This window comes from Saccopteryx leptura, chromosome 2, assembly GCF_036850995.1.
Source record: "Saccopteryx leptura isolate mSacLep1 chromosome 2, mSacLep1_pri_phased_curated, whole genome shotgun sequence".
Classification (NCBI taxonomy): domain Eukaryota; kingdom Metazoa; phylum Chordata; class Mammalia; order Chiroptera; family Emballonuridae; genus Saccopteryx; species Saccopteryx leptura.
The window spans coordinates 325343220-325369302 of record NC_089504.1 but is presented as its reverse complement, the minus strand read 5'-3'; the positions used below and the strand labels follow the sequence as shown (position 1 = coordinate 325369302).

At 50.7% G+C, this 26083-nt stretch overlaps 2 protein-coding genes and 1 long non-coding RNA gene across 17 annotated transcripts in view; 1 reads left to right on the top strand and 2 right to left on the bottom strand.

Annotated features, from left to right (window-relative positions):
- MYO19 (myosin XIX) overlaps positions 1-17765 on the top strand; it is a 35082-nt gene extending 17317 nt beyond the window's left edge. For all 15 annotated transcript variants that reach the window (XM_066363182.1, XM_066363184.1, XM_066363189.1 and 12 more), the window contains 15 exons: positions 342-432; positions 862-1033; positions 3531-3604; positions 4347-4468; positions 4651-4764; positions 5025-5201; positions 5561-5713; positions 6704-6811; positions 7709-7779; positions 9758-9861; positions 11034-11200; positions 11329-11458; positions 13741-13826; positions 15000-15302; positions 16988-17765. In XM_066363182.1, the coding sequence (XP_066219279.1) occupies positions 342-432; positions 862-1033; positions 3531-3604; positions 4347-4468; positions 4651-4764; positions 5025-5201; positions 5561-5713; positions 6704-6811; positions 7709-7779; positions 9758-9861; positions 11034-11200; positions 11329-11458; positions 13741-13826; positions 15000-15302; positions 16988-17116 (2001 nt within the window). In that variant the 3' untranslated portion in view covers positions 17117-17765. The remainder of the gene's footprint in view (positions 1-341; positions 433-861; positions 1034-3530; positions 3605-4346; positions 4469-4650; positions 4765-5024; positions 5202-5560; positions 5714-6703; positions 6812-7708; positions 7780-9757; positions 9862-11033; positions 11201-11328; positions 11459-13740; positions 13827-14999; positions 15303-16987) is intronic.
- On the bottom strand, positions 5724-17935 carry LOC136391493 (uncharacterized). Its single transcript, XR_010748861.1, has 3 exons — positions 17851-17935; positions 7118-7382; positions 5724-5857 (listed from the first exon to the last, which is right to left on the bottom strand). It is a non-coding gene; the product is annotated as an uncharacterized lncRNA (long non-coding RNA).
- A 5-nt stretch (positions 17936-17940) lies between these two features.
- ZNHIT3 (zinc finger HIT-type containing 3) lies at positions 17941-24357 on the bottom strand. Its single transcript, XM_066363198.1, has 5 exons — positions 24186-24357; positions 24023-24054; positions 22174-22260; positions 20686-20766; positions 17941-18125 (listed from the first exon to the last, which is right to left on the bottom strand). The coding sequence occupies exons 1-5, from the start codon at positions 24269-24271 to the stop codon at positions 17944-17946; spliced, it is 468 nt and encodes a 155-aa protein (XP_066219295.1). The 5' UTR covers positions 24272-24357; the 3' UTR covers positions 17941-17943.
- Between the last annotated feature and the right edge of the window lie 1726 nt (positions 24358-26083).

Below are 26083 nucleotides of genomic sequence, written 5' to 3'. Positions count from 1 at the left end.
TGGGCTGGGGGCTGGCATGACCTCTGCCCCAGCCACACTGCCCACACAGTCTGCTCCTGGATGGGGAGCCAAAGGGGCAGACTGTGGGTGACCTGGGGGCCCCACTGGCTGCCTTGGGAGGCTGCTGAAGTCAGACTGCCCAGTTCTTATTTAACCAAGGTGATGCATGTAACGTGCACAGTATCATGTCTGGCAGAATCATGTAGTAAGCGGGCAGTGATTGGGAGCTGCTATTGTTATTCTGTAATGATGGTACTCAGTAGAAGAGAGGGCCTTCCCAGGCTAGGCTCCTGCCCTTGACAAGGTGCCCGCTCTGTGTCTCTGTTCTCCCGCCCTCTCAGGTCCTAGCTGGACTGCTGCACCTTGGCGACATCCGGTTCGCTGACTCTGAGGACGAAGCCCAGCCCTGCCAGCTGAAGAGTGATGCCAAGTGTGAGAGAAGGGCAATGGGGCAGCTGTGCCTCAGGCTTTGGTCACATGTCCGGGCAGCAGGGCAGGTCCTGCCCAGAAAACAGCCAGTATTGGTGGGATTGGGTGGGAGGCCAGAGGGTGAAATATGGAAGTGATGCCCTTGATTAACCCATCAGCTAAAGGTCCCTACCCTGAATAAGTCACTCCTCACGCCATCTCTGCAGCAGGCAGCACTGTCCCCATTTTATAAATGAGCAGATGAGAGAGGGTTTATAATTTGTCCCACACATGGCAATGTGGACCGGGACACAGGAGTTCTGGGTTCAAGTCCTTCTTCTGCCCTAGGCAGGTCTCTTTGCCCACCAGAAAGGTTTCCTCTGTTCATTTGGGTGCAGTGACTTCCCTGCCTTGTGAAGAGGGCTGTTCGGATGGAAGGTCTGTCCCTCCCAGGCTCTGTCAGGACACCGGCCTCGCTGCTGTGGCTCCCAGAAGACCCACTGCTGGAGACCCTGAGGATTAGGACCATCAGGGCGGGCAGGCAGCAGCAGGTGTTCCGGAAGCCCTGCTCCCGAGCTGAGTGTGACACCCGCAGAGACTGTCTGGCCAAACTGGTCTACGCACGGTGAGCACTCTGGGCCCTGGCCTCCTCCCAGGGTCCCCCCTCTGAAGGTGAACCAGACACTGTCATGTAAGAGGCCCAGGGAGAGGGGTGACAGATAAAGCAGAGGGGTTTCTCTCCCTGCTCCCCAGATCCTTGGGAACAGCGGGGAATAGCTCCTGGGATTTCCCCGATCAAGGCCCTTGGCCTCAATTCAGGGGAATTCTGCATGGGGAAGTTGCCACAGCCTGACCTAGATTCAGCTTATTATTAAAGGACAAGAGCCTGTCTTGACCTTGACAATAGGTGAGGAAAGCCTGCACCACTCTCCGCTGGCAGGGCAGGCCCCAGAGGTGATCTGTGCACTCACACATCCGGGTGCAGACCCATGGGTGAACAGGCTCTTCTTTCTCCGTGTACCCTTGTGTTTCAGCTCTTTGTAGTCAGTCACCTGGGGAATTTGATAGATGGTAGTGGAGCCAGCTGAGCCCAGAGTCCTGGGCAACACAGCATACAGCAAGTGGGAGTCCAGAACAGGGGAGGGTCAGCAAGTGGGAGTCCAGAACAGGGGAGGGTGGGGGTCCTGGCCTTTCCTAGTGAGTTATTGGGGCATATACACCCTCTGACTATGTGGTTAAGGCTAGTTTCTTGCCCTGGGTTCTGAGAACCTTCAGGGTGCCATTAAAGGGTGTCAGGGGGCCCAGAGTTCTTTGAAATTAGGGGACAGAACACGTGTAAGTATGCATGTACTATGGGAACTTGGGCATCTGGGGAGAGGGTCCCCTGCTTTTATGAACTTCCCAAAGAACCAGGAGCCTGAGAAGCACTGCTGAGGGAATAAGATCCTCTGAGCTGACGATGGCCCGGGGCAGCAGGGCCAGACTGAGCCCAGTTAAGCAAGAAACTCCGTTTCCATGGCCTCAAAACTAATTTCATGTCAGATTTTCAGGCCACTTTTTTTTTAATTTGATTTTAGAGAGCGAGAGAGAGAAACGTTGATTTGTTGTTCCACTTATTTATGCATTCATTGGTTGATTCTTGTATATGCCCTGACCGGGGATTGAACCCACAACCTTGATATATCAGGACGATGCTCTAACCAACTGAACTACCTAGCCAGGGCTAAGCCAAAGACTTTTAAAGCCTTTGAGTCAAGTGACTGCAAAATGAGCAGGTAAAATGTGACGAACACAGAGTCAGCCTCTAACCACAGGACATTTTATACATGGTAAACATCATATTTTATCACTAGGTTACTTGTTTTTAGTACCTCCAATGGTTATTTGAAGCCTTTTGTGAAATTAGAAACCATTAACTGAATTGAAAAAACTTGCAAAGCAATTACTTTTAAAAAATTGTAAACAAAATAAAACAAAACAAAATTGTGAGGTCCTGGCCAGATAGTGCAGTTGATTGGAGCATTGTCCCAATACACAAAGATTGCCGGTTCAATACCCAGTCAGGGTACATACAGAAACAGATTGATGTTTCTGTCTATCTCTCCCCCTTACACTCTAAAATCAATCAATCTCTCTCTATACATATATATTTGTTTGTTTGTTTTCCTTAAGTGAGAAGCGGGGAGGCAGGGAGACAGACTCCCTCATGTGCCCAACCATGATCCATCCAGCAAGCCCCCTACTGGGCGATGCTCTGCCCATCTGGGGCCGCTGCTCCACTGCTTGGCAACCGACCTATTTCAGCGCGTGAGGCGAGGTCATGGAGCCATCCTCAGTGCCCGAGGCCAACTTGCTCAAACCATTCAAGCCATGGCTGTGGGAGGGGGGGTAGAGAAAGACAGAGAAGATGGTCACTTCTCCTGTGTGCCCTGACCGGTAATTGAACCTGGGATTTCCACACAATGGGCCAACGTTCTACTGCTGAGCCAATGGGCCAGGGCCAAAATTTTTTTTTTAAGTCTAAAAAAGAAAAAAATATTATAAGGAAGAAACACCTTAATAGTGCTGTGTGTGTCACCAGGTTGTACAGTAACCACCTCATCTTCTTGGGATGGGGAGGATTCCAGAGTGCAGGATGCGATTGTTGGCCCTTGATGAGCTGGGACCCACTTGTACGGCACTGAGTGGGGGAATGGGAAAGGGCCTTGAGCTCTGGGCTCCACAGGTTGAGTTTTTCAGGGGAACCCAATAAACTCAGTTCTTTACGAACCCACCCTGCTGGTCCACTAGCCCCTTCTAGTCAAGACACCAGCTGGGTATCAAGATATGTGACTGAGGAAATTGCTCCCTGTCTAGCCCCAGAGTCTAGTTGGTCCTGTGTTCAGTCTTGCTGGAAGGACAGAACGGTTTTGTATACATGGGAACATGCACGACCATAGCTTGCATTAGCAGTAGGTCAAGACAGGCTGGGCAGAAAACCAGAGGGGAGGTTTCCCTTGGCCTGTCAGCCTAGAACATAGGCCCTCCAGGGAGTGGCACCCTCGCTGGGGGAGCAACACTGCCACCCTTCAGTCTCAACCTGACCCTCTCTCACCAGAATGCCTCTTCCCCCACCCCAACAGGATCTTTGACTGGCTGGTATCAGTAATCAACAGCAGCATCTGTGCAGACGCCGACTCCTGGACCACTTTCATAGGTAGGAAGGCCCTCCTGCTGGGAGCATGCCTGCAAAAAGAACAGCAGGGCTCTGGGTTCCCTGTGTTAACTTGGGAAGCTCCTTTCCCCTCCTGCCTCCCCATCTCTTCATCTGTCCACCAGTGTTTGGGCGAGGGCATCACTGTTCTGCCCAGTTCCCATAGCTGACTCAACTAGAGCTCACCAAGCAGACTCAGATGGTGCCTTATCTATGAGGGCCCTTTCTCTCCCCAGAGACCCAGCTCCAGTCTCAGGAGAGAAGTGGGGATGAGTGAAAGATAACATCGTTGGGACCTGGGTAGGGCTGTCAGGTAGGGGAGGAAGTAAAGGTCAGCAGCACCAGTGTAGTCTGTTCACAGAATGGTGGGATTCCAGACACCAGCAGGGCTGGTGAGACTCAGGCCCTCCAAACTGGATTGGATGCAGATACTATTCCCTGGGACCTGGTTCCCTCATGGGAGGGGCTGGCTAGAACCTAAGGATTCAGACTCAGAGTGGACCTGGTGACCTGGGCGCCCCTCACATCTCATTCAGCCTTTCTTCCGCTCTTGAGTTCTGAGGGGGTTGTGAGGTAGAGACAGGAACCTTGGAATGGCGTCGGGTGCTCTGCCCACTGTGGTGACTCAGCCTGCGAAGGATGCCAAGGCTGATGCCCAGGATGAGGATTCACCCTGGGCCACCCTGGACTCGTGTAGCCCCCCAGCCCCCACAGTGGCCCGTGGGTTCTCCCCTCATCCTCCCAGGACTGCTGGACGTGTATGGATTTGAGTCATTTCCTGACAACAGTCTGGAACAGTTGTGCATCAACTATGCCAACGAGAAGCTGCAGCAGCACTTCGTGGCTCACTACCTCCGGGCTCAGCAGGTGAGGGAGGGCCGAGTAGGGCAGTCGTTCCCCTGGATCCTCTGTACCTGTCTGGCCCCCAGGACCCAACCTTTAGTTCTTTCTTTGATGCCGTTCTGGAATATGTGACATTGCTGAGGCCAGCCCTTCGGGGCCTTGGACCATAGCTGCCTCGTCCTGTCCCTCCTCACTTTGCCCCGTAGGAGGAATATGCAGTTGAGGGCCTGGAGTGGTCATTTGTCAACTACCGGGACAACCAGACCTGTTTGGATCTCATCGAGGGGAGCCCCGTCAGCATCTGCTCCCTCATAAATGAGGTGGGGAGGGTCAGCCAGTGTGCTGAGCACCAACACCTGGGCTTTGGGCTTTTTGGAACCTTGAAGACTATTCTTTGCCTTCTTTGTGCCTGGCTCCCCATCTACCAAACAGATTTGCTAATCCCTATACTCCTTCACTCTCAGGATCACTGTAATGCCTGTGTGACAATTCTGCTACCATGGGGGTGACAGGTGGGGACTGTGAGGGTGTGGTGAGCCCCTCTCACTTTTGTGGCCAACTGCCCATCCTGTCCCTGCAGGAATGCCGCCTTAACCGGCCAAGCAGTGCGGCCCAGCTCCAGACACGCATTGAAAGCGCCCTGTCAGGCAGCCCCTGCCTGGGCCACAACAAGCTCAGCCGGGAGCCCAGCTTCATTGTGGTGCATTACGCGGGGGCTGTGTGCTACCACACTGCAGGCCTGGTGGAGAAGAACAAGGTGAGGATGGGCCCTGATCCCTGGGGGCCTGCGTAAAACCACATGCTGAGTCACTGCTGCCCATACATGGTCGCTTCCTATTGTGTGTCCTCCCCCCTGAACATCTTCCCAGCATCCAGGGTCAGCTCTTAGGCTATCTGCCTGAGGTCTCTGCTAATCAGGCATGACCTGCCCAGAAATGACCTGTGTCACACTGGGTCTGCTGGTTTATAGGTGACTCGCTTGTCTCTCAGACTCGGGGCCTGCCCTCCCCTAGGAGCCCTTCCTCTGGGGTTCAGGTGAGCAGCCCGGCAGGCCTGTGGGTAACCGCAGATAGCACTCTTCCTGCCCTCACCCACTGCCCTGTCCCTTCCCAATAGGACCCTGTGCCACCTGAGCTGACCAGGCTCCTGCAGCAATCCCAGGACCCCCTTCTCAAGGTGTTGTTTCCTACTGACCCTGAAGAGACGTCCCAGGCAGAGCCCTCTGGCCAGAGCAGGACCCCAGTGTTGACTGTGGTGTCCAAGTTCAAGGTGGGTCTGGCGGTGCTGGTGTGATGTGCTTAGTTCACTCTTCAACCTTAAATGTTTACTGAGCACTTCCCAGGATTGGTGCTGTCTACAAAGAAGAACTGAAGAGTCAAGTAGATGCAGTCCAGGTCCACAGAGTAGACAGGCCTATGTGGAAGACAAACAAAAAACAACAGACCATCAGTATAACTGACATGACAGGGAGCCTTGGGGACAGTGGGGGTCTCTCACCCACTGCTTATGGGGCATTGTGGAAGAGCAATAGTTACATGAACCTCTGTGACCTGGCCCATTCCCAGCTCTCCAACTTCCTGCTCAGACTTTGTCCTTGGCTAGAGCAGATTTGTCACCTCTTGTATCTCGTGTTTTCTACCTTCTCAGCAGCTCCTCGCCACGGCCCCTTCAATGCCACCCTCACTCCCACCTCCACACCTCTTTTTAGTTTATTCCCTCTCTTCCTTCAGACCTCTTCATTACCATCGCCTCCTTGAGAAGGCACGCAGGGGAGCCCAGGTTTGATTATACTTTCCTGTCCACTGAGGGTGCCCATCCAATGTCTGTGTGGCTTGTTAGACCTCGAGCTCTGAGACAGCAGCAGACTACGTGGGTCACAGCCCCACTAGTGTCCTGCATACAGGACTGGCTTTGGCTTAGTAACAGCTGTTGCCTGGATGAATGGCAGGGGGTTCTGAGATTGTTATCCTCTAGGAAGATTCCTGGGGGGTAGGTGGGGAGGCTGAGACCAGGTACAGAGAGACCAACCAGGTAGAGGGTCACCGGTCAAGAAAGGCAGAGGTGAGGAGCATTGGGAGGTCAGGGGAGGAGTGTGCTTTGGGCAGTGAGAGCCCCCAGTAGTCATCCCAGGGCACACGAGGATTCTGGTCTTGGTGCTGGGAGGTCTGCTGGAGGTGTTTGGTGCAGTTTTAACCAGGGTCCGGCTGATGCTCCCGGCAGCTGCAATCTGTGCCTGACCGCACGCTGTCCCCTCCACAGGCCTCCCTGGAGCAGCTTCTGCAGGTCCTGCACAGCACCACGCCCCACTACATTCGCTGCATCAAGCCCAACAGCCAGGGCCAGGCGCAGACCTTCCACCGGGAGGAGGTAATTCACACTGGGCCAAAGCTGCTTTGCAGAGGGCCCCTTCTGAGGCCCTGGAGGGGTGAAGGGCAGGACACCTGCTCCTAATGGAGTAACCAGACAGGCTCTCTCAGGCTGAGCCTGACATTGGGGAGAGCTTGTTTCCCCAGTTCTGGCAGGACAGTCGTGTGGGTGTGTGGTCTGCACTGTACAGTGGCCTCGCCAGGGAAGCAAGTGGGGGTTCCAATGCCTCTGGCTGTCTTCTCACCAAGCCAGGTGTCCTGCTGAGAGGAATGGGTGTTCTTGTGATTAGCTGAAAGTCTGTCTCACCTTACAGTGTAGATTTTTTTTAATTTGCACAAAATCACTCTGGCCAGCTGTACTCCTTTGCTCAGGGCACCAGCCTCCAAGGAGTGTGGGTGAGGTGTGGGCGCTGGACACTGGAGAGTGTCCCACTTTCAGCTGGTAGCTGTGATCTTCGAGTTTATAGCCAGGGCCACTCTGCTCTCTGGTAAAGACCTTGGCTCAGGTTCCAGAAGACTCTTCACAATATAACCAACCTCCCTTGACCCTCAAGTATGACTCACTTGATTGCCTGCAAAAAATAAAATAAATAAAAAATAGAAATTGAGTTGGGCTGCGTGTGAGGCAGGGAGCCTCTGCACTGCTGGGAATGGGGAGGGAGAGCCAGGGCCTGCACCCTCCCCAGCTGTATCAGAAGCCATGCATCACAGGGGCCTGGGCCACCGGGACCCTTTCTAACAGGAAGATATTTCCTAATTTCTCACTGCCTGAGAGCATACCCCATCAGCAGAGCCAGGAAACCCTGCCTGTCCACGCCAGCAGGGCCACAGAAGGAGCGCCACTTCTGGCCCGCTGGTCCCATGCTGCAGGTGCCACCCTGTCTCCCTACCCTTGCAGGTCCTGAGCCAGCTAGAGGCCTGTGGCCTCGTGGAGACCATCCACATCAGTGCTGCTGGCTTCCCAATCCGGTGAGTGGGCCAGTCACAGTAGGGGGCAGGGCCAACATCAGGGTGGAGATTGGGATTCAGGCCAGTAAGTGCTTGCCCAGCCCAGAGCAGGATATCGAGGTGAAAAGGGCAGGTCTGCAGATGTCAACCTGGAACTCGAGCTGTACTTGTCTTTTATCTATTCACTTCCTGTGTGTGAGTTTGTATGAGGCAGTTTCTGGTATATATCAATAAATAAGGAAGCGTGATGCATACATTCCTGTGGAAACGGGAACAAGAAGTATAAAGTTAGTGCAAGAAAAGAAACAGCCTGGCCAGGTGGTGGCACAGTGGATAGTGTCGGACTGGGACGTTCAAAACCCAGAGGTTGCCGGCTTGAGCGTGGGGTCGCTGGCTTGAGCGTGGGATCATAGACATGACCCCATGGTCACTAGCTTGAGCCCAAGGTCACTGGCTTGAGCAAGGGGTCACTCACTCTGCTGTAGCTCCCTGGTCAAGGCACATAAGAGAAAGCAATCAATGAACAACTAAGGTGCCACCATGAAGAACTGATGCTTCTCATCTCTCTCCCTTACTGTCTGTCTGTCCCTGTCTGTCCCTCTCTTTGACTCTATGTCTCTGTCAAAAAAAAGAAACAAAAACTGCTATTAGGTAGACTAACAGGAAAGAGAATCCCTCTGGGCAGCTTCAGGCCCATGGAAAGGAAAGAGCCAGTCTAGGAAGGTCTGGGGGTAGAGGGAGGGGAGCATTCCAGACTGAGTGAAGAACAACCAGAGTTTCCAGGTTAGGAACTGAAAAATGCTTAAGTGACTGGAGCACAGAGAACTAGGAGGAGGGGCAGGAGGGGCAGGAGCCAGACCTGAAGGGCCTTGCAGGCCAGGTGAGGACTTCATAGCCTGTCCTGAGAGCCGTGGAAGCTGCTGGGCATTGTGAGGATGAAGCGCTGTGCTCTCACTCCTATTCCATGGCTGCCACAGTGGAGGGTAGACGCAGGGTCAGGAGAGATGTGAGATGAGTGAAAGACAGTTAGTTGCAGGTGTACAGGCCAGATGGTGTCCCTGATGAGCGTGTAGAGAAGTGGGCAAAATTGGAGCATGGCTTGTGGTAGATAAAGGACTGTGGATTGGCTGGCCATGGAGTATAGAGCAGGGGAGTAGTCAGCTTCCAGGCTGCAGAAGCCACTTCCAGGCTTCTATCTGAGGCAAAGGGATGACCTGGGAGACAATTCTCTGAGGTGGGATGGTTTGAAGAAGGCCCAGGTTGAAGGGTGGGAGGGTCAGGTCTGAAATGACTGTGAGACAGGCTAAGGGCTCAGCAGAGCTCTAAGAACTGGAGGGTCTTAACAAACACTATGAGCAAGGAGGAAATCCCAGGGCAGAGAAAAGGCGTCAGGCTCATCCTCTGAGGAATGCTCACATTTTAAAAGAGGGGGGATGATGAGAAACCAGCAATCCCAGGAGGAGGAAGCCAGGATCATGCCACTGACCACAGGGTTTGGTGGCATGGTGTTTGCTGATGGCTGTGACAAGAGCCACACTGGTGCAATGTTGGGGACAGAAGCCAAATTCAGAGGGTCAAGTACAGAAACCAGATGTCACCAACTGTTGAGAGCAGTGTTGCCGTGAAGGGGAGCAGAGAAATCAGGAGGAAGTGGGAGGTGGCTGTGGGTCCAAGAGGACAGGCGGAGAGGCAGCCGAGCATGAGCGTGCGGTAGGAGTGGTCCAGTTGTCCAAGCGAGGCCTGCACGCCCCTTGGGAAGGAGGCAGTCGGCAAGTCCTCCACTGAAGGCACAAGGAGAGCAGACCCAGTTTAAGGTGGTCTCTGTGGGCTTCCTGCTGAGTGACCCTAGTAATTGCTCCAGAACTACCTCATCCATGCAGCGGGCGTCAGGGTTGTTGAGTAGATTTAAATACAGTAATTCCTGTTGTACCCAAAACGCTGTGACAGGCTCACAGATGAAGTCACTTCATTCTCCTCTTCCACCTACTTTGGCTCCCAGGATCTCTCACCGGAACTTTGTGGAACGATATGAATTACTGAGAAGGCTCCATCCTTGCACATCCCCTGGTCCCCAGAGCCCATCTCCTAATGAAGGCTGCTCAGGTGAGTGGGGCCTGTTTGTTAGTCATTTCTTCAGTCCACATGGCAGTCGATGGCTGTTAAGTTGGCCAGAGTAGGCAGAAGATAGAGATGTGGGCAGAGTCGGGAAATTTGGGGAAGAAATTGGTCAGACTGGGCAAGCATTTGATTGGATGTAGAGGAGAGAAAAATTAATTTAAATAATTACGCCTGACCAGGGGGGAAATAGCAGTCTGGGGAAGCTGCTGAGCCCTGCCAGGGCACTCGGCAAGCTGCTCTCAAGGGAAAGGTCTGGCCCGTGGCCCCAATTTGAGGATTGTGGGCATGGGGCTATCACTGAGGCTGTGGCCCTGCACAGGTGGAGGAAAAGAGGCCAAGGACAGGGCGCGAGACCCCTGCCCAGTGGCAGCTGCTCCCCCCACTCATACAGCCTTACCCTGGGGCTCACCTAACTCAACTGGGACAGTTCTGCTTTGTTTTGCTCCTGTCTTGGGCACTTTGTCACTTTCCTTTCACCTTTCTTGCCACCTCTCTCTCCTCTCTCCATGGTCTGCTCTACTGCTCTGTCTCTTGCCCAAGTCCCCTGGCCCCTGGTTGATTTTGCTGCTGTTGCTCGTCTGCGGCGTCTTCTTTGGCAGCCTCTGTCTCCAGAGAGGCACTGGGCAGCTAAAGATGTCAGAGCCCTCAGGTAAACCCTCCTTCTACTGGAGTAAGCCCTGTGATGCAGGAGGGCTGGCAGGGGGACCCAGTGGGCCTTCACAGGCCTGGGGTTTGTTCTCCCTTACCCCTTCTGTGCAGGGAGTAAGGTACTGGGTGGCGGGCGCGGCCCACTGCCCTGTTTGGCCCTCAGCATGTTTAGGGTTGCAAACAAATGCTGGCTTGACAGCCTGGAATTCCAGGTTAGAGTCTGAGTACCAAGTGCCCTTTGCCACCCTGCCCAAGAGGACCAGAGGAGTGGAGGCTGCAGGCCAGTCCAGTGCACAGCCACAATGGATTCCAAGACTCCTCAGAAGAGCCAGGGACCTCAGGGACAATGGAGGGGCTGCCCCTGCCCCCCCCAAAAAAAGGATGTAGAAATAACTAGAGGCAAGAACAGAAGCCTATAAAATGTTGGGGAGACCAGAACCAGTTTCTTAAGGCCACAGAAGTGTGCAGATGACGAAACACTGACAGGCCCTCCGTTTTCCATCCCTTAGAACGGTCTCTGCATGCCGAGGGGGCGACGCTGCAACCTCTACTCCAGGACATCCTCCACACTCTGCCCGCTCTAAGTCGGGCAGCAGCCACACCTAGTGACCCAGCTGAGGCCACACCAGCCCCAGTGCACTGTGGCAGGACCAAGGTGTTCATGACTGACTCCACGGTAAGCTGGTTTCAGATGAAGAGCAGAGGTGACAGAAAGCAGCTGTGTGCTCTCAGCAGCACAGGGTCTGGGCCCTCCTCAGGGTGGGGAGGAGAGGCTGAGGACCTCAGTGGATGCCCTTCTCCCAGCTGGAGCTCCTGGAACGCGGGCGTGCCCGAGTGCTGGAGCAGTGTGCCCGCTGCATCCAGGCAGGCTGGAGGCGACACCGGCACCGCAAGCAGGAGAGGCAGAGGCGGGCTGCTTTGCTCATCCAGGCAGGTAGGACTACGGCCCCGGGCACGGAGCCTAAGTGCAGCTGCTGTCAGTGACTGCATACAAACCCCATGCAACACCTGTTTCCTTCGAAATGCCGCTCCTTGAGTCCCCAGATACCAAAACTGACAGTGTCCCAGCCTCAATACATTGGTGGCATGTCCCTATGGTGCGCTGGGATTCAAATTCCCTGTCTACCTCACCTAGAGCATCTTTCCAGTTCAGTGGAAACCAGGTCACACCACAAATAAGGCTGCTTTATAGGTAGTAGAGGCTAAAAAATTGTCCTTCATTCCCTTTCCCAGACCAGAGAGCTGTTTCTGCCACCTTTCTTTTCCTTTATGACAACTCAGATCATTACCTGGGCTTTAGGGCCTTGTATAGAATTTAAGAAGGTAAAAACCTGAAAAAAGCCTGACCAGGCGGTGGCGCAGTGGATAGAGCGTTGGACTGGGATGCAGAGGACCCAGGTTCGAGACCCCGAGGTCACCAGATTGAGCACAGGCTCATCTGGTTTGAGCAAAAAGCCCACCAGCTTGAACCCAAGGTTGCTGGCTCCAGCAAGGGGTTACTCGGTCTGCTGAAGGCCTGCGGTCAAGGCACATATGAGAAGGCAATCAATGAACAACTAAGGTGTTGCAACGAAAAACTGATAATTGATGCTTCTCATCTCTCTCCATTCCTGTCTGTCTGTCCCTGTCTATCCCTCTCTCTCTGAAAAAAAAAAAAAAAAAAAAACCTGAAAAGATTTGATTCATCAAAGGAAGAAATGTCTGAACTATGATAATAGTCTCATTTTTAAAAGTAAAATTACTAGAAACCACCCAAATATTTGACAGTGGTGGAGTTATGGCTATATTATGGACCATCCTTATAATGTAGCTGATTTAATGGAAAACCACTTCCAATATGATGTCCCTTTTTTTTCTTTTTTTTTTAATTCAGTAAGAGCAGGGGAGGCAGAGACAGATTCCCTCATGCAGCCCGACCGAGATCCACCTGGCAAGCCCACTAAGGGGTCTCTGCCCATCGGAGGCATTGCTCCATTGCTCAGCAACCAAGCTCTTAGGCCTGAGGCAGAGGCCGTGAGCCATCCTCAGCGTCCGGGGCCAGCTCACTCCAATTGAGCCATGGCTACAGGAGGGATAGGAGGGAGAGACAGAAAGAAAAAAGCAAGAGGGGAAGGGTGGAGAAGCAGATGGGTGCTTCTCCTGTGTGCCCTGATCAGGAATTGAACCTGGGACATCCACACACCAGGCCAACGCTGTACCACTGAGCCAGACAGCTAGGACTCCAATATGATGTTCAAACCTGGGTGCCAAAGTACATATCAAGGGCGATGCCACCTTCATAAGGTCAGTTATGTGTGTATAAGCACAAAAAAGTGTGCCAGGAAGCCTGACCAGGTGGTGTCACAGTGAATAGAGCATCGATTGGGATGCAGAGGACCCAGGTTCAAAAGTCCGAGGTCACAGGCTTTATTTAGCATGGGCTCATCTGGCTTGGGGAAAGACTCACCAGCTTGAGCACAGGGTCGCTGGCTTGAGCAAGGGATCATAGATATGACCCCATGGTCGCTGGCTTGGCTTGAGCAAAGGGTCACTCGCTCTGCTGTAGCCCCACCCCCCCACCCCTGGTCAAGGCAAATATGAAAAAGCAATCAATGAACAACTAAGGTGCCACAAAGAAAAATTGTTGCTTCTCATCTCTCTCTCTTCCTGTCTGTCCCTCTCTCTGTCTCTGTCACACAAAAAAAGAAAAAAGCATACCAGGAAATACTAGAACTGGTTTTATCTAACTTTTATATTTGTCTTTAAATACTTGTTTTCTAGACTCCAAATGTATTCATATTTAATGCAATAGCACTAGTCCTTTTCTGATTATGAGTGTACCAAAAAGAATTTAAAAATGCTGAAATTTTGAGAGAAAATATCACAACCAGTGGTTACTAAACCTAAGGGTTTCCAAAAAAATAGAATTCTAAAAGATGCAGGCAGTTCAGACCTCTTCTTCCCTGGGCATTGTCCTGGACTGAGCCTGAGGTGGGAGGTAACCTTGCTCTCAACTGTCCCTTCAAGGTATAAGTACCTCCAAGTCTGTGGGCAATCTGAAGGCCAACTGATTTATATGTTGACTCCAGTCCCTTACCTTATGTAGTGTATGAGGTAGCCATTGGTTGGAAAATGACCCATTTCAAACTTTTACAGCATCTCTGGTTGCTGCACAGCCACATTACCAATAGCAGTAACAAACATTGTACTCTTTCCTGTCTCTGGGTAACCCCTTAGCTATCCGTTCCTGGTTAACTCGGAGACACATCCAGAGGCTGCACACGGCTGCCACAGTCATCAAGCGTGCATGGCAGAAGTGGAGAGTGAGTATCTGACCCAAGAAGTCAGCGCTGGCCTGGCCGGTTAGCTCAGTTGGTTAGAGCATTGTCCCGAAACACCAAGGCTGCACTTGCGACCCTCAGTCAGGGCACATACAGGAAGCAACCGATGAATGCACAGCCAAGTGGAACAAGAAATGAATGCTACCCTCCCTCTCTAAAATCAATCACTCAAAAAACAAAAAAATACTCAGGGATGGACCCAGGTTGGAATGTTGGCTCTGCCCCTACAAAGTAAGAGGCCTTGTTCTTCATGCATAAAATATGCATGACACCACCTACACTGCAGGGTGGTTGTGATGGTCAAGAGTGGCATAATCAACTGGGAACATAATAAAAACCATAGAATTGTATACTTTAAAGGGTTTAGATCTCAATAAGGCTATTTTTTAAAATAGTGTATGTAAGGCCTAAGCCTTATTGCCTTAGGTATAAAGTTCTGCCACACTGAGCCAGTCTGGATGAAGTCACCTGTTCACAGCCAGGTGCCCTTCAATTCACCTTAAACTGACTTAATAAAGATAGTTTTGGTTTTCATTAAGAGCTAATACATCAAAAGCTATAGTGGTGTTCTTTTTTTTTCTTTGATTTTATTTATTCATTTTAGAGAGAGGAGAGAGTGGGGGGGGGGAGAACAGGAACCATCAACTCCCATATGTGTCTTGACCAGACAAGCCCCGGGTTTCAAACTGGTGACCTCAGCGTTCCAGGTCAACACTTTACCCACTGCATCACCACCACAGGTCAGACTAAAGTAGTGTCGTATTTTGTTTTTTTTTCTGAAGTGAGAACTGAGGAGGCAGAGACAGACTCCCACATGCACTCAACCAGGATCCACCCGGCATGCCCACCAGGGGGCGATGCTCTGCCCATCTGGGGTGTCGCTCTGTTGCAACTAGAGCCATTCTAGCACCTGAGGTGGAGGCCATAGAGTCATCCTCAGTGCCGGGGCCAACTTTGCTCCAATGGAGCCTTGGCTGCAGGAGAGGAAGAGAGAGACAGAGAGAAAGGAGAGGGTGAAGGGTGGAAGGGTGGAGAAGCAGATGGACACTTCTCTGTGCCCTGGCTGGGAATCGAACCCGGGACTTCCACACGCCAGGCCAATGCCTACCACTGAGTCAACTGGCCAGGGCCCTAAAGTTGTGTTCTCTTTTTAAGATCAGAATGGCCTTCCTTGCTTCTGAAGAACTGGATGGTGTGGAGGACAAATACTTCTTTCAAGTTCCGCGGTCCCCAAACTCCTTCCCACTGCCCCAGGCACAGATGCAGCTCCTGGGGGCAATAACCCGCCTCTGGCCCCTGGGACTGGTCCTGGCCAATGCAGCTGTAGGTGTACGTGGCTTTCAGAGGAAACTGGTGGTCTGGGCCTGCCTCCAGCTCCCCACTAGCAGCCCCAATAGCTACACCATCCACACAGCACAAGAGCAAGATGGTGTCGCATCCATTCGAGCATTGCCCCAGGTAAGCTGTGATGGGATGGGTGGCAGTCCTGCCCATAACAGCTCTGGTCCCTCACATCTCACTATAGAAGGCCAGGCCCAGGAGTCCACATACCGGGAACAGGACTAAACTTCCCAACTGGCTGCAGTTACAACTAGGACTTTTCAAGAGCCTTTCCATCACTTTTTAAAAACTGTTCTAGCATCACCTTCTAATTAGGCCTACTTTCAAAAAAACTTTGGGTTGTGATGATAGATTATTCCCTCCAGTAGCACTGGATTGGACACCATGTTTTCCCCAAATTATGTTACTTGGTTCATCTTCTTTTCCAGCTAAGGAAATGACAAGCAGGTGAGTCAATGGTCCCAGTGCTCTGTGGTTTTATATTATGGGCAGGCAGGGAAAAAGAGCCAGCTATAAAATAGGCTAATATTCAAGGATTAAGTGATAGTGACAAGGCAGAAGGAAGGAAACACTCAATTTCCATACCAGAGAAATTCCTATAGGCTAGAACAGGGGTCCCCAAACTACGGCCCACGGGGCTGCATCCGGCCCCCGCCGCACTTCCGGAAGGGGCACCTCTTTCATTGGTGGTCAGTGAGAGGATCACAGTATATGTCAACACCGCAAAGCGCGGCCTCGCTCACATACAGTACTACTTCCGGTGACGCAGGACGCACGCGTCACAGCTCCGAAACGCGTCATATCACTTGTTCTGGCTAGCAGTGACAAATATGGAACCAGACACTGACCATCTCATTAGCCAAAAGCAGGCCCATAGCTCCCATTGAAATACTGGTCAGTTTGTTGATATAAATTTACTTGTTCTTTATTTTAAATATTGTATTTGTTCCCATTTTGTTTTTTTACTTTAAAATAAGATATGTGCAGTGTGCATAGGGATTTGTTCATAGTTTTTTTTATAGTCCGGCCCTCCAACAGTCTGAGGGACAGTGAACTGACCCCTGTGTAAAAAGTTTGGGAAACCCTGGGCTAGAGTCTGGATAAAACCTCTGGAGACAACACACAAGCTAGTCCGAGAATAAACAGAAATCTAATTGTTTGATCATCCAACTTTAAGCAATCTTAGGGCTGTGTCAGGTGATGCTCTTGGAGGGGAGGGCTCTTTCTTACCATTTCCTCATCTGTGTCACACTGAAGGGACATTTACCATATTTCCCCAGGTATAAGACCCTCCTATGTATATGACACACCTTAATTTTGGGGCCCAAAATTTGAAGGAAAAAAAAGTATTACATAAAAGTTATTGAACTCAAGTTTTATTCATCGTAAAATTCATACAACTCCTCACCACTGTCAAAACTCCCATCCATTAGCTTGTCATCATCTGTGTCTGATGACGAATCACTGTCTTCAATAATGAGCGTAAAAACAAGCACGAAAAAGCTTGTTTGATCTACAACCGCTGTATAAGACGCACCCAGTTTTTAGACCCCAAATACTTTAGAAAGGGGTGCGTCTTATACATGAGGGAATATGGTATATTTTAATATTGTTTTGGACTTTGCCAGTTATAGAAAAAGGAAGGGAAAACATTGGTTAATTCAATCCTGCTATTGCCGTCACTCTTATGCCAGTACTTAATCATCCACACTCCCCTGCATTCCTGGCATTTGCTCTGTCAGGTATCTTTAGGCCTTGGCTCTCCTGGGAGCTGGGGTTAAGCTCTATCTCTTTTTCCCTAGGGCTCGATAAAGTTTCACTGCCGCAAGTCTCCACTGCGCCATGCTGACATCTGCCCTGAACCATCGTCCTACAGTGTTACTGGCTTTAATCAGATTCTGCTGGAAAGACACAGGCTGGGCCACGTGTGATCTCTTCTCCCCTCTGTCCTCACCTGGCTGGGCGATCTGGGTGCCTTTGTTTCTGTAATACCTTTTCCTGCCAGCTGCCTTGCCAAAGACATTTAATCAACACATAGCTGCCAAACTACTCCCACGGTGACTCCAAGCCTTATGAGAGACACAGCTGGCACCTGCCTGCGAGCCAGTGCGGCAGCCAACCCACCAGTGGGGCCTGGGGCTCCAGCCTCCACCCCAGCACTGACAGGCGTCAGGGTCAGCGGTTACCAAGCCACATCAGGGACACAGACAAGTTCACATTTTAACTGCCTTCTCAGCTTCAACTCCAGTCAAACGAGAGTGACAGCTGTCACTACAATGGGGCACCACTGTAGTGGGCTGATCCCCCACAAACAGAACAGGCAGCCTGATACGAATTTTGGCTGGGGAAATTTTGCGTTTAGTTCCTTTAAAAGGAACAAAACCTTGCTATTTAATGTTGATTTATTTAATTCCAAGCAATTAGATTATGAACCAAGGATGATGAACAATGCAGTGCCAGAAAACCACATCTTGATTTTATTAACACTAAGTTTTCATTCAAAATGAATGTGAAACTTGACAAATTGTCATTTACAAGGTCTACCTTAACTGTACCAAAAATAAATAACTTAAAAACAAACACTTGAATGTTTACCACCTTGTCTGCTCCCATCTGCCTGACACCTAATCCCAAAGCGACAGAGGTAAACACTTGCACAACCTACCCTACATCAGCCAGTCTGCATCCTGGAAATCGGCCCTTACTTAGAGCCCCACGTTAGTTGGTCTCTTGGGAGAAGGAGCAAGCAGGTTCTGTTTTAAGACTCCTCGTTCTGGGATGGTTCCACGATCCTTAAACAGCAGTCGGCAAACTCCACAAACAAGGGCTCCTGCATGCAGGCTCTCATGAGCGTGGCCTTGTTGTCCGCCTGATCGAGGCTGACCATCAGCTGTCTCAGGTGTGGATTGAGCAATAAGCTTCTTAATGCTGCAGACTCCCCTTAAAAATTAAGGAAAGAAAGCCAATCTGAGTTGAAGTAGGAATAGGTAGAGACAGCTGAAGGCAAAATGCTGCAAATATAAACACCAAACAAGGATGGTGCATCCCTAACACTAAAACCCACAAATTAACTCCTATGCTCTATATAAATGACCTGAGATCAGCATATCAAATGACTTCCAAATTAAATGCTATCACAGATTACTGTTCTTGGTTATCTGTAAATATTTTAACTTTACACCACTTAGGCTAAGAAAAAATATTTTAATAACACAAATACAGAGAAAAGTGTTAGTTGTTGGCAAGAATAATTCTACCAACTACTCTGAATGCTGCTTAAGCACTTGATCCAGCATGAAGCAGGATCAGTAGCAGTGAACTAACATCTGCACGGTGCCTTCCAGATAACAACTGTTGACACCTGTCCCCAGCTCAGCTCCAACCTCAGTCTACTCACTACCACTAATCTGGGCGTAAAGCACCAGCTGTGAGGCTGACTCTGAAATGGAAATGAAAATAATGCCCACCTATAGGAACCACCCTGGCCCATTATTTATACAGGTAACAACTGTTACTGGGCCTGAATGAGCAGTCCTACGAAAACACTGGGCATTGCCCTGTCCAAGTAGCTCAGTTGGTTAGAGTGTTGTTCCAATTCACCAAGGTTACGGCTTCAATCCCAGGTCAGAGCATGTACATGAACCAACCAATGAATGCATAAATAAGTGGAACAACAAATTGCTTCTCTGTCTCTGAAATCAATAAATAAATGTTTTTAAATATCAATAATAATAATAAAAAAGTACTGGGCCATATTACTACCCACATCCCTCTAAAACAGCGGTTCTCAACCTGTGGGTCGCGACCCCGGCGGGGGTCGAACGACCAAAACACAGGGGTCGCCTAAAGCCATCGACCCCTGTGTTTTGGCTGTTCAACGCCCGCCGGGGTCGCGACCCACAGGTTGAGAACCGCTGTTCTAAAAGTCAAGTCCTGGGATTACTCAGTCTGCACTGGGTAATGGCTGGACTCTAAATGGAGCACTAGGAGAATGGGAATAAATGTAGGTCCCCCCTCTACAGACCGGTCTGAGACAAATGACCCGAAAATCTAGTGGGAAGTATATTACAAGGCACCATGGGAACCTGAAAAAGTGTCCAATTTTTTTGACCGGAGTCAAAAGGTCAAGGAAAGTTTAAGGGATAGGACACGACCAAAACCTTGAAGGAGGAACAATTCTGCCAACCCACAAAGCCAATAATACCCAGGCCATAGGAGTGGTACTGCAGACAGGCTGGGAGGTATGGAGGCCCTGTGTTGTTGGGGTTTTTTTGGGGGGGTTTTTTTTTACAGAGAGAGAGTCAGATAGAGGGACAGATAGGGACAGACAGACAGGAACAGAGAGAGATGAGAAGCATCAATCATCAGTTTTTCGTTGCTAGTTGTTCATTGATTGCTTTCTCATAAGTGCCATGACCGCGGGTTTTCAGCAGACTGAGTAACACACCCCACCCCACCCCCACCCCACCCCGCTCAAGCCAGTGACCTTGGCTCCATGCTAGTGAGCTTTTTGCTCAAGCCAGATGAGCCCGCGCTCAAGCTGGCAACCCCAGGGTCTCAAACCTGGGTCCTTCCGCATCCCAGTCAGACATTCTATCCACTGCACCACCACCTGGTCAGGCGCCCTGTGTTGTTTATAGAGCCGTGTGGCTGCATGAAGGTCTCTACCTGCAACCCTAAAGTACTGAGGAACTTTTTTCTTTCTTTTGTATTTTTCTGAAGCTGGAAACGGGGAGGCAGTCAGACAGACTCCCGCATGCGCCCGACTGGGATCCACCCGGCATGCCCACCAGGGGGCGATGCTCTGCCACAATCAGAGGCATTCTAGCGCCTGAGGCAGAGGCCACAGAGCCATCCTCAGCGCCTGGGCCATCTTTGCTCCAATGGAGCCTTGGCTGTGGGAGGGGAAGAGAGAGACAGAGAGAGACAGAGAGGAAGGAGAGGGGGAGGGGTGGAGAAGCAGATGGGTGCTTCTCCTGTGTGCCCTGGCCGGGAATCGAACCCGGGAATCCTGCATGCCAAGCCGACGCTCTACCACTGAGCCAACTGGCCAGGGCCTTGAGTAACTTTTAAAATCACATTCTAGCCTGACCAGGCGGTGGCGCAGTGGATAGAGTGTTGGACTGGGATGTGGAAGGACCCAGGTTCAAGACCCCGAGGTCGCCAGCTAGAGCGCAGGCTCATCTGGCTTGAGCAAAAAGCTCACCAGCTTGGACCCAAGGTCGCTGGCTCCAGCAAGGAGTTACTCGGTCTGCTGAGGCCCCCGGTCAAGGCACATATGAGAAAGCAATCAATGAACAACTAAGGTGTCGCAACAAAAAACTGATAATTGATGCTTCTCATCTCTCTCCATTCCTGTCTGTCTATCCCTATCTATCCCTCTCTCTGACTCTCTGTCCCTGTAAAAAAAAAACAACAACAAATAAAATCACATTCTATACAGCAGATTAAGTGTATTTCAACAGCTGACAAAGAATAAATAAGCACAGCACAGACTTACCTAAATTCTTTAATTTCTGCAAAGAAACTCTGTCCTCTTCCTCATCACTATTGAGAAAATCAGCTACAGAGTCATCATCATCTAAGGGATATAGAACACAATGGATGACTTATGACTCTAATGGGGGTGTGCAAGTAGGTATAGACAAAACAAACCAAACCTCTTCTCTGGAGATTGTGACTATCCAGCGGTAGGCAAACTTATTAGACAACAGAGCCAAATATCAACAGTACAATGATTGAAACTTCTTTTGAGAGCCAAATTTTTTAAACTTAAACTATATAGGTAGGTACATTGTTATTAACTTAATTAGGGTACTCCTAAGCTGGCCTTTGTTAATTAGGTATTTTGTGGAAGAGCCACACTCAAGGGGCCAAAGAGCCGCATGTGGCTCGCAAGCCGTGGTTTGCCGACCACTGGATTATACCAACTCTATTTTAGGAAAGACAAGGAAAATGAAAAAGAAAAATTGGTTACTTTATCAAATGCATCTGAGTGTTCACACACTTAGTCTACGTGATTCCCTGTGGTCGTTGTGCTTGGAGGCTGATTTTCAAATTATTATAACCCCACTCTCCTCACCGTGGCTCTAGCCCTATGATGGGCCAATCAACTTGGTGTGCACCATGAAAACCTGCTAATGTGAATCCCCTCATGGGCAGAAAATGTTGGCACTGCCTGAACCCAAAAAGGAAGTTTCTCAAAGGGCAGAAAATGGGACATCCCCCAGCTGTTCAATATGTATTTGGTGGCACCAGGAGGGGCTGCTTTCAGAGGCTGGCATGATGCATGACACCCAGGAGGGGGAGGGGGAGGGATGGGGAGGGGAGGGGGAGGGGAGGGGGAGGGGGAGGGGAAGGGAAGGGGGGAAGTGGGAGGGGGAAGTGGGAGGGGGAAGTGGGAGGGGGAAGTGGGAGGGGGAGAGGAGGGGGAGGGGAGGGGAGGGGGAGGGGAGAGGAAGGGGGGAAAGGGAGGGAGGGGGAGGGAAGGAAGGAAGGAAGAAGAAAAGAAAAAAAGAAAAGGGAAAGGTTAGCGAGAATATTTTTCAATAAACCCCAGGGGAGAAGGAGGAAGGAAGGAAGGGAGGGAGGATGGAATGACAGCCCACTACCACCATGAGGAGCCCCCAGCAGCAACAAGGATCAAAGGCAGCCCCCCCACCTAGGCCCAGCTCAGATGAAATGACTGCGCCAATGAGGCCCATGGAGGGAGACTGAGGTCATAACTACAGAAAGCTCCCACCAGCAGGGTCCACCACTCACCACCAAACAACACCTACAGTCTTCCTCCCCTCTGCCGCTTGTCCTGAAAGATGGTTTCAGGCTGCTCTATATCACCTGTGAGACTCCTGCTGCTCTGGGCTAAGGAAACTGCTTCTCCCTAATAAAAACATGCTTCTTGACTCCCTGCCACAGTCCAAGTCTCCTTTCAACTTATTCTATCTAAAACCCCTTTCAAGGTTTGTTCGTTTGAAATCAACTAACCCACCTTTGTTTTCCACAGGCTTTACAGTTTTTGCAGAAACAGCTGAGTTTATTTTTTTCTCAACAGGACGAAGTTCAGCACTGCATTGTTCTGAAAGAGACACAAATCTCAGAAGCACATCACCTCCATTTTAGTGACAAGGCTGCACCTCCCCAGCAAGTCAGCATCTAGGTGGGAAGTATAAGCCTGGAGTAAAGGATGTGGGTGGGGGTGGAGATGAATGGAGAGGAAGTGAGAGATCAAATCAGGGGGCAGTATAATGAAAACAAGCAACCCTAAACCTGGCAGAAGACTTCATGGACCCCTAGAACCTGTCCGGATCTGTCCTAGTCTTGCCTAATCTCATTACAATTAAGTGGCACATTGACTTCTATTAACATAAAACTATTTTCTTGGGAACTTCAGATACCAAATTTGCACGTACACTTGCCATTAAGCATACACAGAGCAAAGTCATCAGGTCCACGCCAGAAGGGTTTAGTCTTAGTCACGACAGCTCAAGAGAGAAGATGCACAGGGTCTGCTGATCTAAGTCACGTGAAAGGGCAGGGAGACAAAACCAAGAGTCTTGGATGGGGAGGTGCTGCCAGGTGGAAAGCACATTTCTGACAAAGGAAAGGTCCGTGGCTAGATCTGACCCTTAAGATAGGGTCAGGTGCAAGGAGATGGTGATGAGCAAGTGCCAGCAGGTGGGTGGCTAGGACGCCAGTGGAGAAAGCAGGAGCAGGAGAATGCCACGCACAGGCCATCTGCCTTTCTGAAGACGGGTGTCTCTCAGCTCCGGTGCTATTGTATTCAGGGTGGAAAGGTCTTTAATGCTGGAAGGTAGTCCCACACACCACAGGGTGTTTGTAACAATCAGTACCAATTACCAGACAAACCACCAACCCCTCCTCGGCTACTGTAACAACAAAAACATTGTGATGAGGTATCTCCCTATGGAGAGCAACACCCAGGTTAAGAACCACTGACCTGTGCTAGAGACTGAAATTTTCAACAAGGGAGTGAATTGCTCAAATTTACATTTCAGAGAATTCACCTGGGCAGCAACAGGGCCCTGCAGCTTGGGTTCCTAGAGAAGCGTCACAGGGATGTGGGCCAGGAGGGAAGTGTGACCACCCAGCTCTCCAACCCTATTTCCAGCAAAGCAGTTAAACCTCTTTCCCATTTATCTTTAGCTGAAAGATTTCTTCTGAAATGCTCCAGAGATATCAGAAAAAAAAAAAATGCAGGGGCGGGGAGACGGCTTAAAACATACTGCTGTAAACCAGAGATTGGGGGGGATGAAACAGAGACAAAGAAATAACGAGGACCTTTAACAAAAGAGCCAACCAATCATGAGGCCCCGGGAAAGGGTCCCTAAGCGCTGAGAAGAGGCGCCGGATTGGAGGAGTTGAAATGCAGCCTTGACAATATTAACAGCCAAGGGCATAGCTCCTTATAGCAAACAGATCTGACTCATTGTTTCTAACGAGACACGATTTAAAAGAAAGAAAATGTTCCTGTAAGCCTTAGCCAGTCCAGCTTCTGCCACACGGTGAAGGGCGCGTCGGAATACTAAGACAAAAGAGCTCGGACAGACTTTCCGGCGAAAGCGGCCGACTGCTTTTAAAGAAGAAAAAAGGAAGGCACATAGAAGAAAAGGCAAAGCAAAAGAAAGGTTTTGGTTGCTTAAAATCCGGAGGGGCATTCACAAACAGAGGTCCCCCCAGGGGATGCGACGGGATCCGGCGCGACAAGACCCGGAGGAAACGGCCTGAAGGGTTCCGCGTCCCCGAGACCGCGGCGGGACCAGGAGGTTGCCCGCACCCGGAAGGCGGCCGGGGCTGAGGCGGGGTCGCGGGGGACTTACCTTTGTGCTTCCGGAAACAGGTCACGGAGCAGCTGTAACAACAGAACCCATTTCAGCTGAAGGCCTGGCGGACTGTGCCGCAGTGCCCTGCCCAGCTCCGGGCCCTCCGCCCCACGGCCGGCCCGACACTCCGCTCCCCTCCCCCACGACCTCTGGCGCTTACTAGGGCACGCGGCAGGCGGGGCAGCGGTATTTGGGCTTCTCCAAGCAGATCACGCAGATGACGGTGCTACCGTTGAGCGACGACATGGTCTCTCAGCGAACTTTCTTCCACTCCCGGCGCATGCTGCTTTCTCTGCGGGTTCCAAGGGCACATCTTTCCTTCCGTTTTCTTAACCAGGACCAATCACCGTGCAGCACTTACTGGCAGTCAAAAGCAATAGATTGATCTTGCTCATTGTTCCAGACCTGATAAGTAGAAAGACGACACACTCGATGTGCACCCAATAACTGCATCAGCGCTTTTCCCTAATCACGTCGTCGAAGAACTTGTCATGAGCCTTGTCCCTGTCCCTATGCGACCATGTGACGTGGAGCAAGTCATCGTCACTCTCCAGTTCTGTTGCCCAGCATATAAATGCTCTTTATCTTCTGGCTTGGACTTTCTGAATCTTGCACGGCGTTGGGTTCTCCTCGTATAAGTCATTTGCTTACCAATAATAAGAAGTCCAGCCACTGGCCAAAACTCGATTAGATCATGTGACACACACGTGCCCTTCCCAGTCTAGGCCATTTTTCTCACAGGAAAGAATGGTGAGGCTTGGCCACTGACAAATGTTTATTGAATCCAACTGTGAGCCATGCACTGACCAGATGCTGAGCTGGGGACACCGGGGGACTATCAGAGGCTGTCTCTAGCCTCTAGGAGTTTAAGACTTAGAGTAAAGGAAGGAGGGAGACGTGGGAGGTAAGAGACTCAGTTGTAGGGTCATGCTGACACTAGTCTGCACTTGCATGAGTGCCTCCTTGAATTTTAAAACATTGATTCCTCACTCACTTCACCCTAGTCCCAGCCCTGGGTGGGACAGATTAGCCAGGGGAAAAAACAAGTGACTTCTGGCCCAAAGGTGGGGAGCCCGACCTACTGAGTATCAATAGGGGAACTCCGATGGGCCTTGAATGCCACCTGAGGCTTTAGGAATAGATAAAGTCACAATTCATTGGGAGCCCTATGCCTCCTCAAAGCCCTGAGCATTGCTCAGCCTAATCAGGGCTCCCACCCCTTGTGAACAGTACCTCCTTAGCACCGTAAGTTACCCTCACTCCCCCCCCCCTTTGTGATGGCCCATCAGCCCTCAGAATCCCATTACAAGGGCCCCTCATGACTGTCATTACCTGTGGGGATGAATCTGCTATAACTAAGGCAGCTATTCAAGTCTTAGCTCAAACCCCTCCCTAGCTGAGTAGGAGAGATTATCCTCTCTGAGTTCCCTAGATGTTTGGGCCTACATTTCTTGGCTGTTATGAGGCAGAGAGGCCGTGTATGAAAAGGTTTGTACCTGACCAGGTGGTGGCGCAGTGGATAGAGTGTCGGAATGGGGTGCGGAAGACCCAGGTTCGAGACCCTGAGGTCGCCAGCTTGAGCGTGGGCTCATCTGGTTTGAGCAAAAATTCACCAGCTTGGACCCAAGGTCACTGGCTCAAGCAAGGAGTTACTCGGTCTGCTGAAGGCCCGCGGTCAAGGCACATATGAGAAAGCAATCAATGAACAACTAAGGTGTCACAATGCGCAACGAAAAACTAATGATTGATGCTTCTCATCTCTCCATTCCTGTCTGTCTGTCCCTATCTATCCCTCACTCTGACTCTCTCTCTGTCTCTGTAAAAAAAAAAAAAAAAAGGAAAGGTTTGTAATCTGAAGCATTACAAACAGTTATTTACATGATACCTAGAAAGGTCCTGTAACTGTCCTGGAGCTCCGGTCCAGACCCCATGAGCATAGGTCCCAGGCCAGAGGGCTGGGGACTCTGCCATCATCCTCTGTGGGCTGTGGCGAGGTTGAGATGAATGACTGTCCATCCCTCCTTTGGCTTTGCCAGACTGTCCAAAGACACTGTCTAT

Coding starts and splice junctions, on each gene's coding strand:
- ZNHIT3 (XM_066363198.1), bottom strand. CDS start 24,271: ATGTCGTCGCTCAACGGTAGCACCGTCATCTGCGTGATCTGCTTGGAG. Junction 22,261..24,022: donor CTGTTTCCGGAAGCACAAAG/GTAAGTCCCCCG, acceptor TGTCTCTTTCAG/AACAATGCAGTGCTGAACTT. Junction 18,126..20,685: donor GCAGAAATTAAAGAATTTAG/GTAAGTCTGTGC, acceptor TTAATTTTTAAG/GGGAGTCTGCAGCATTAAGA.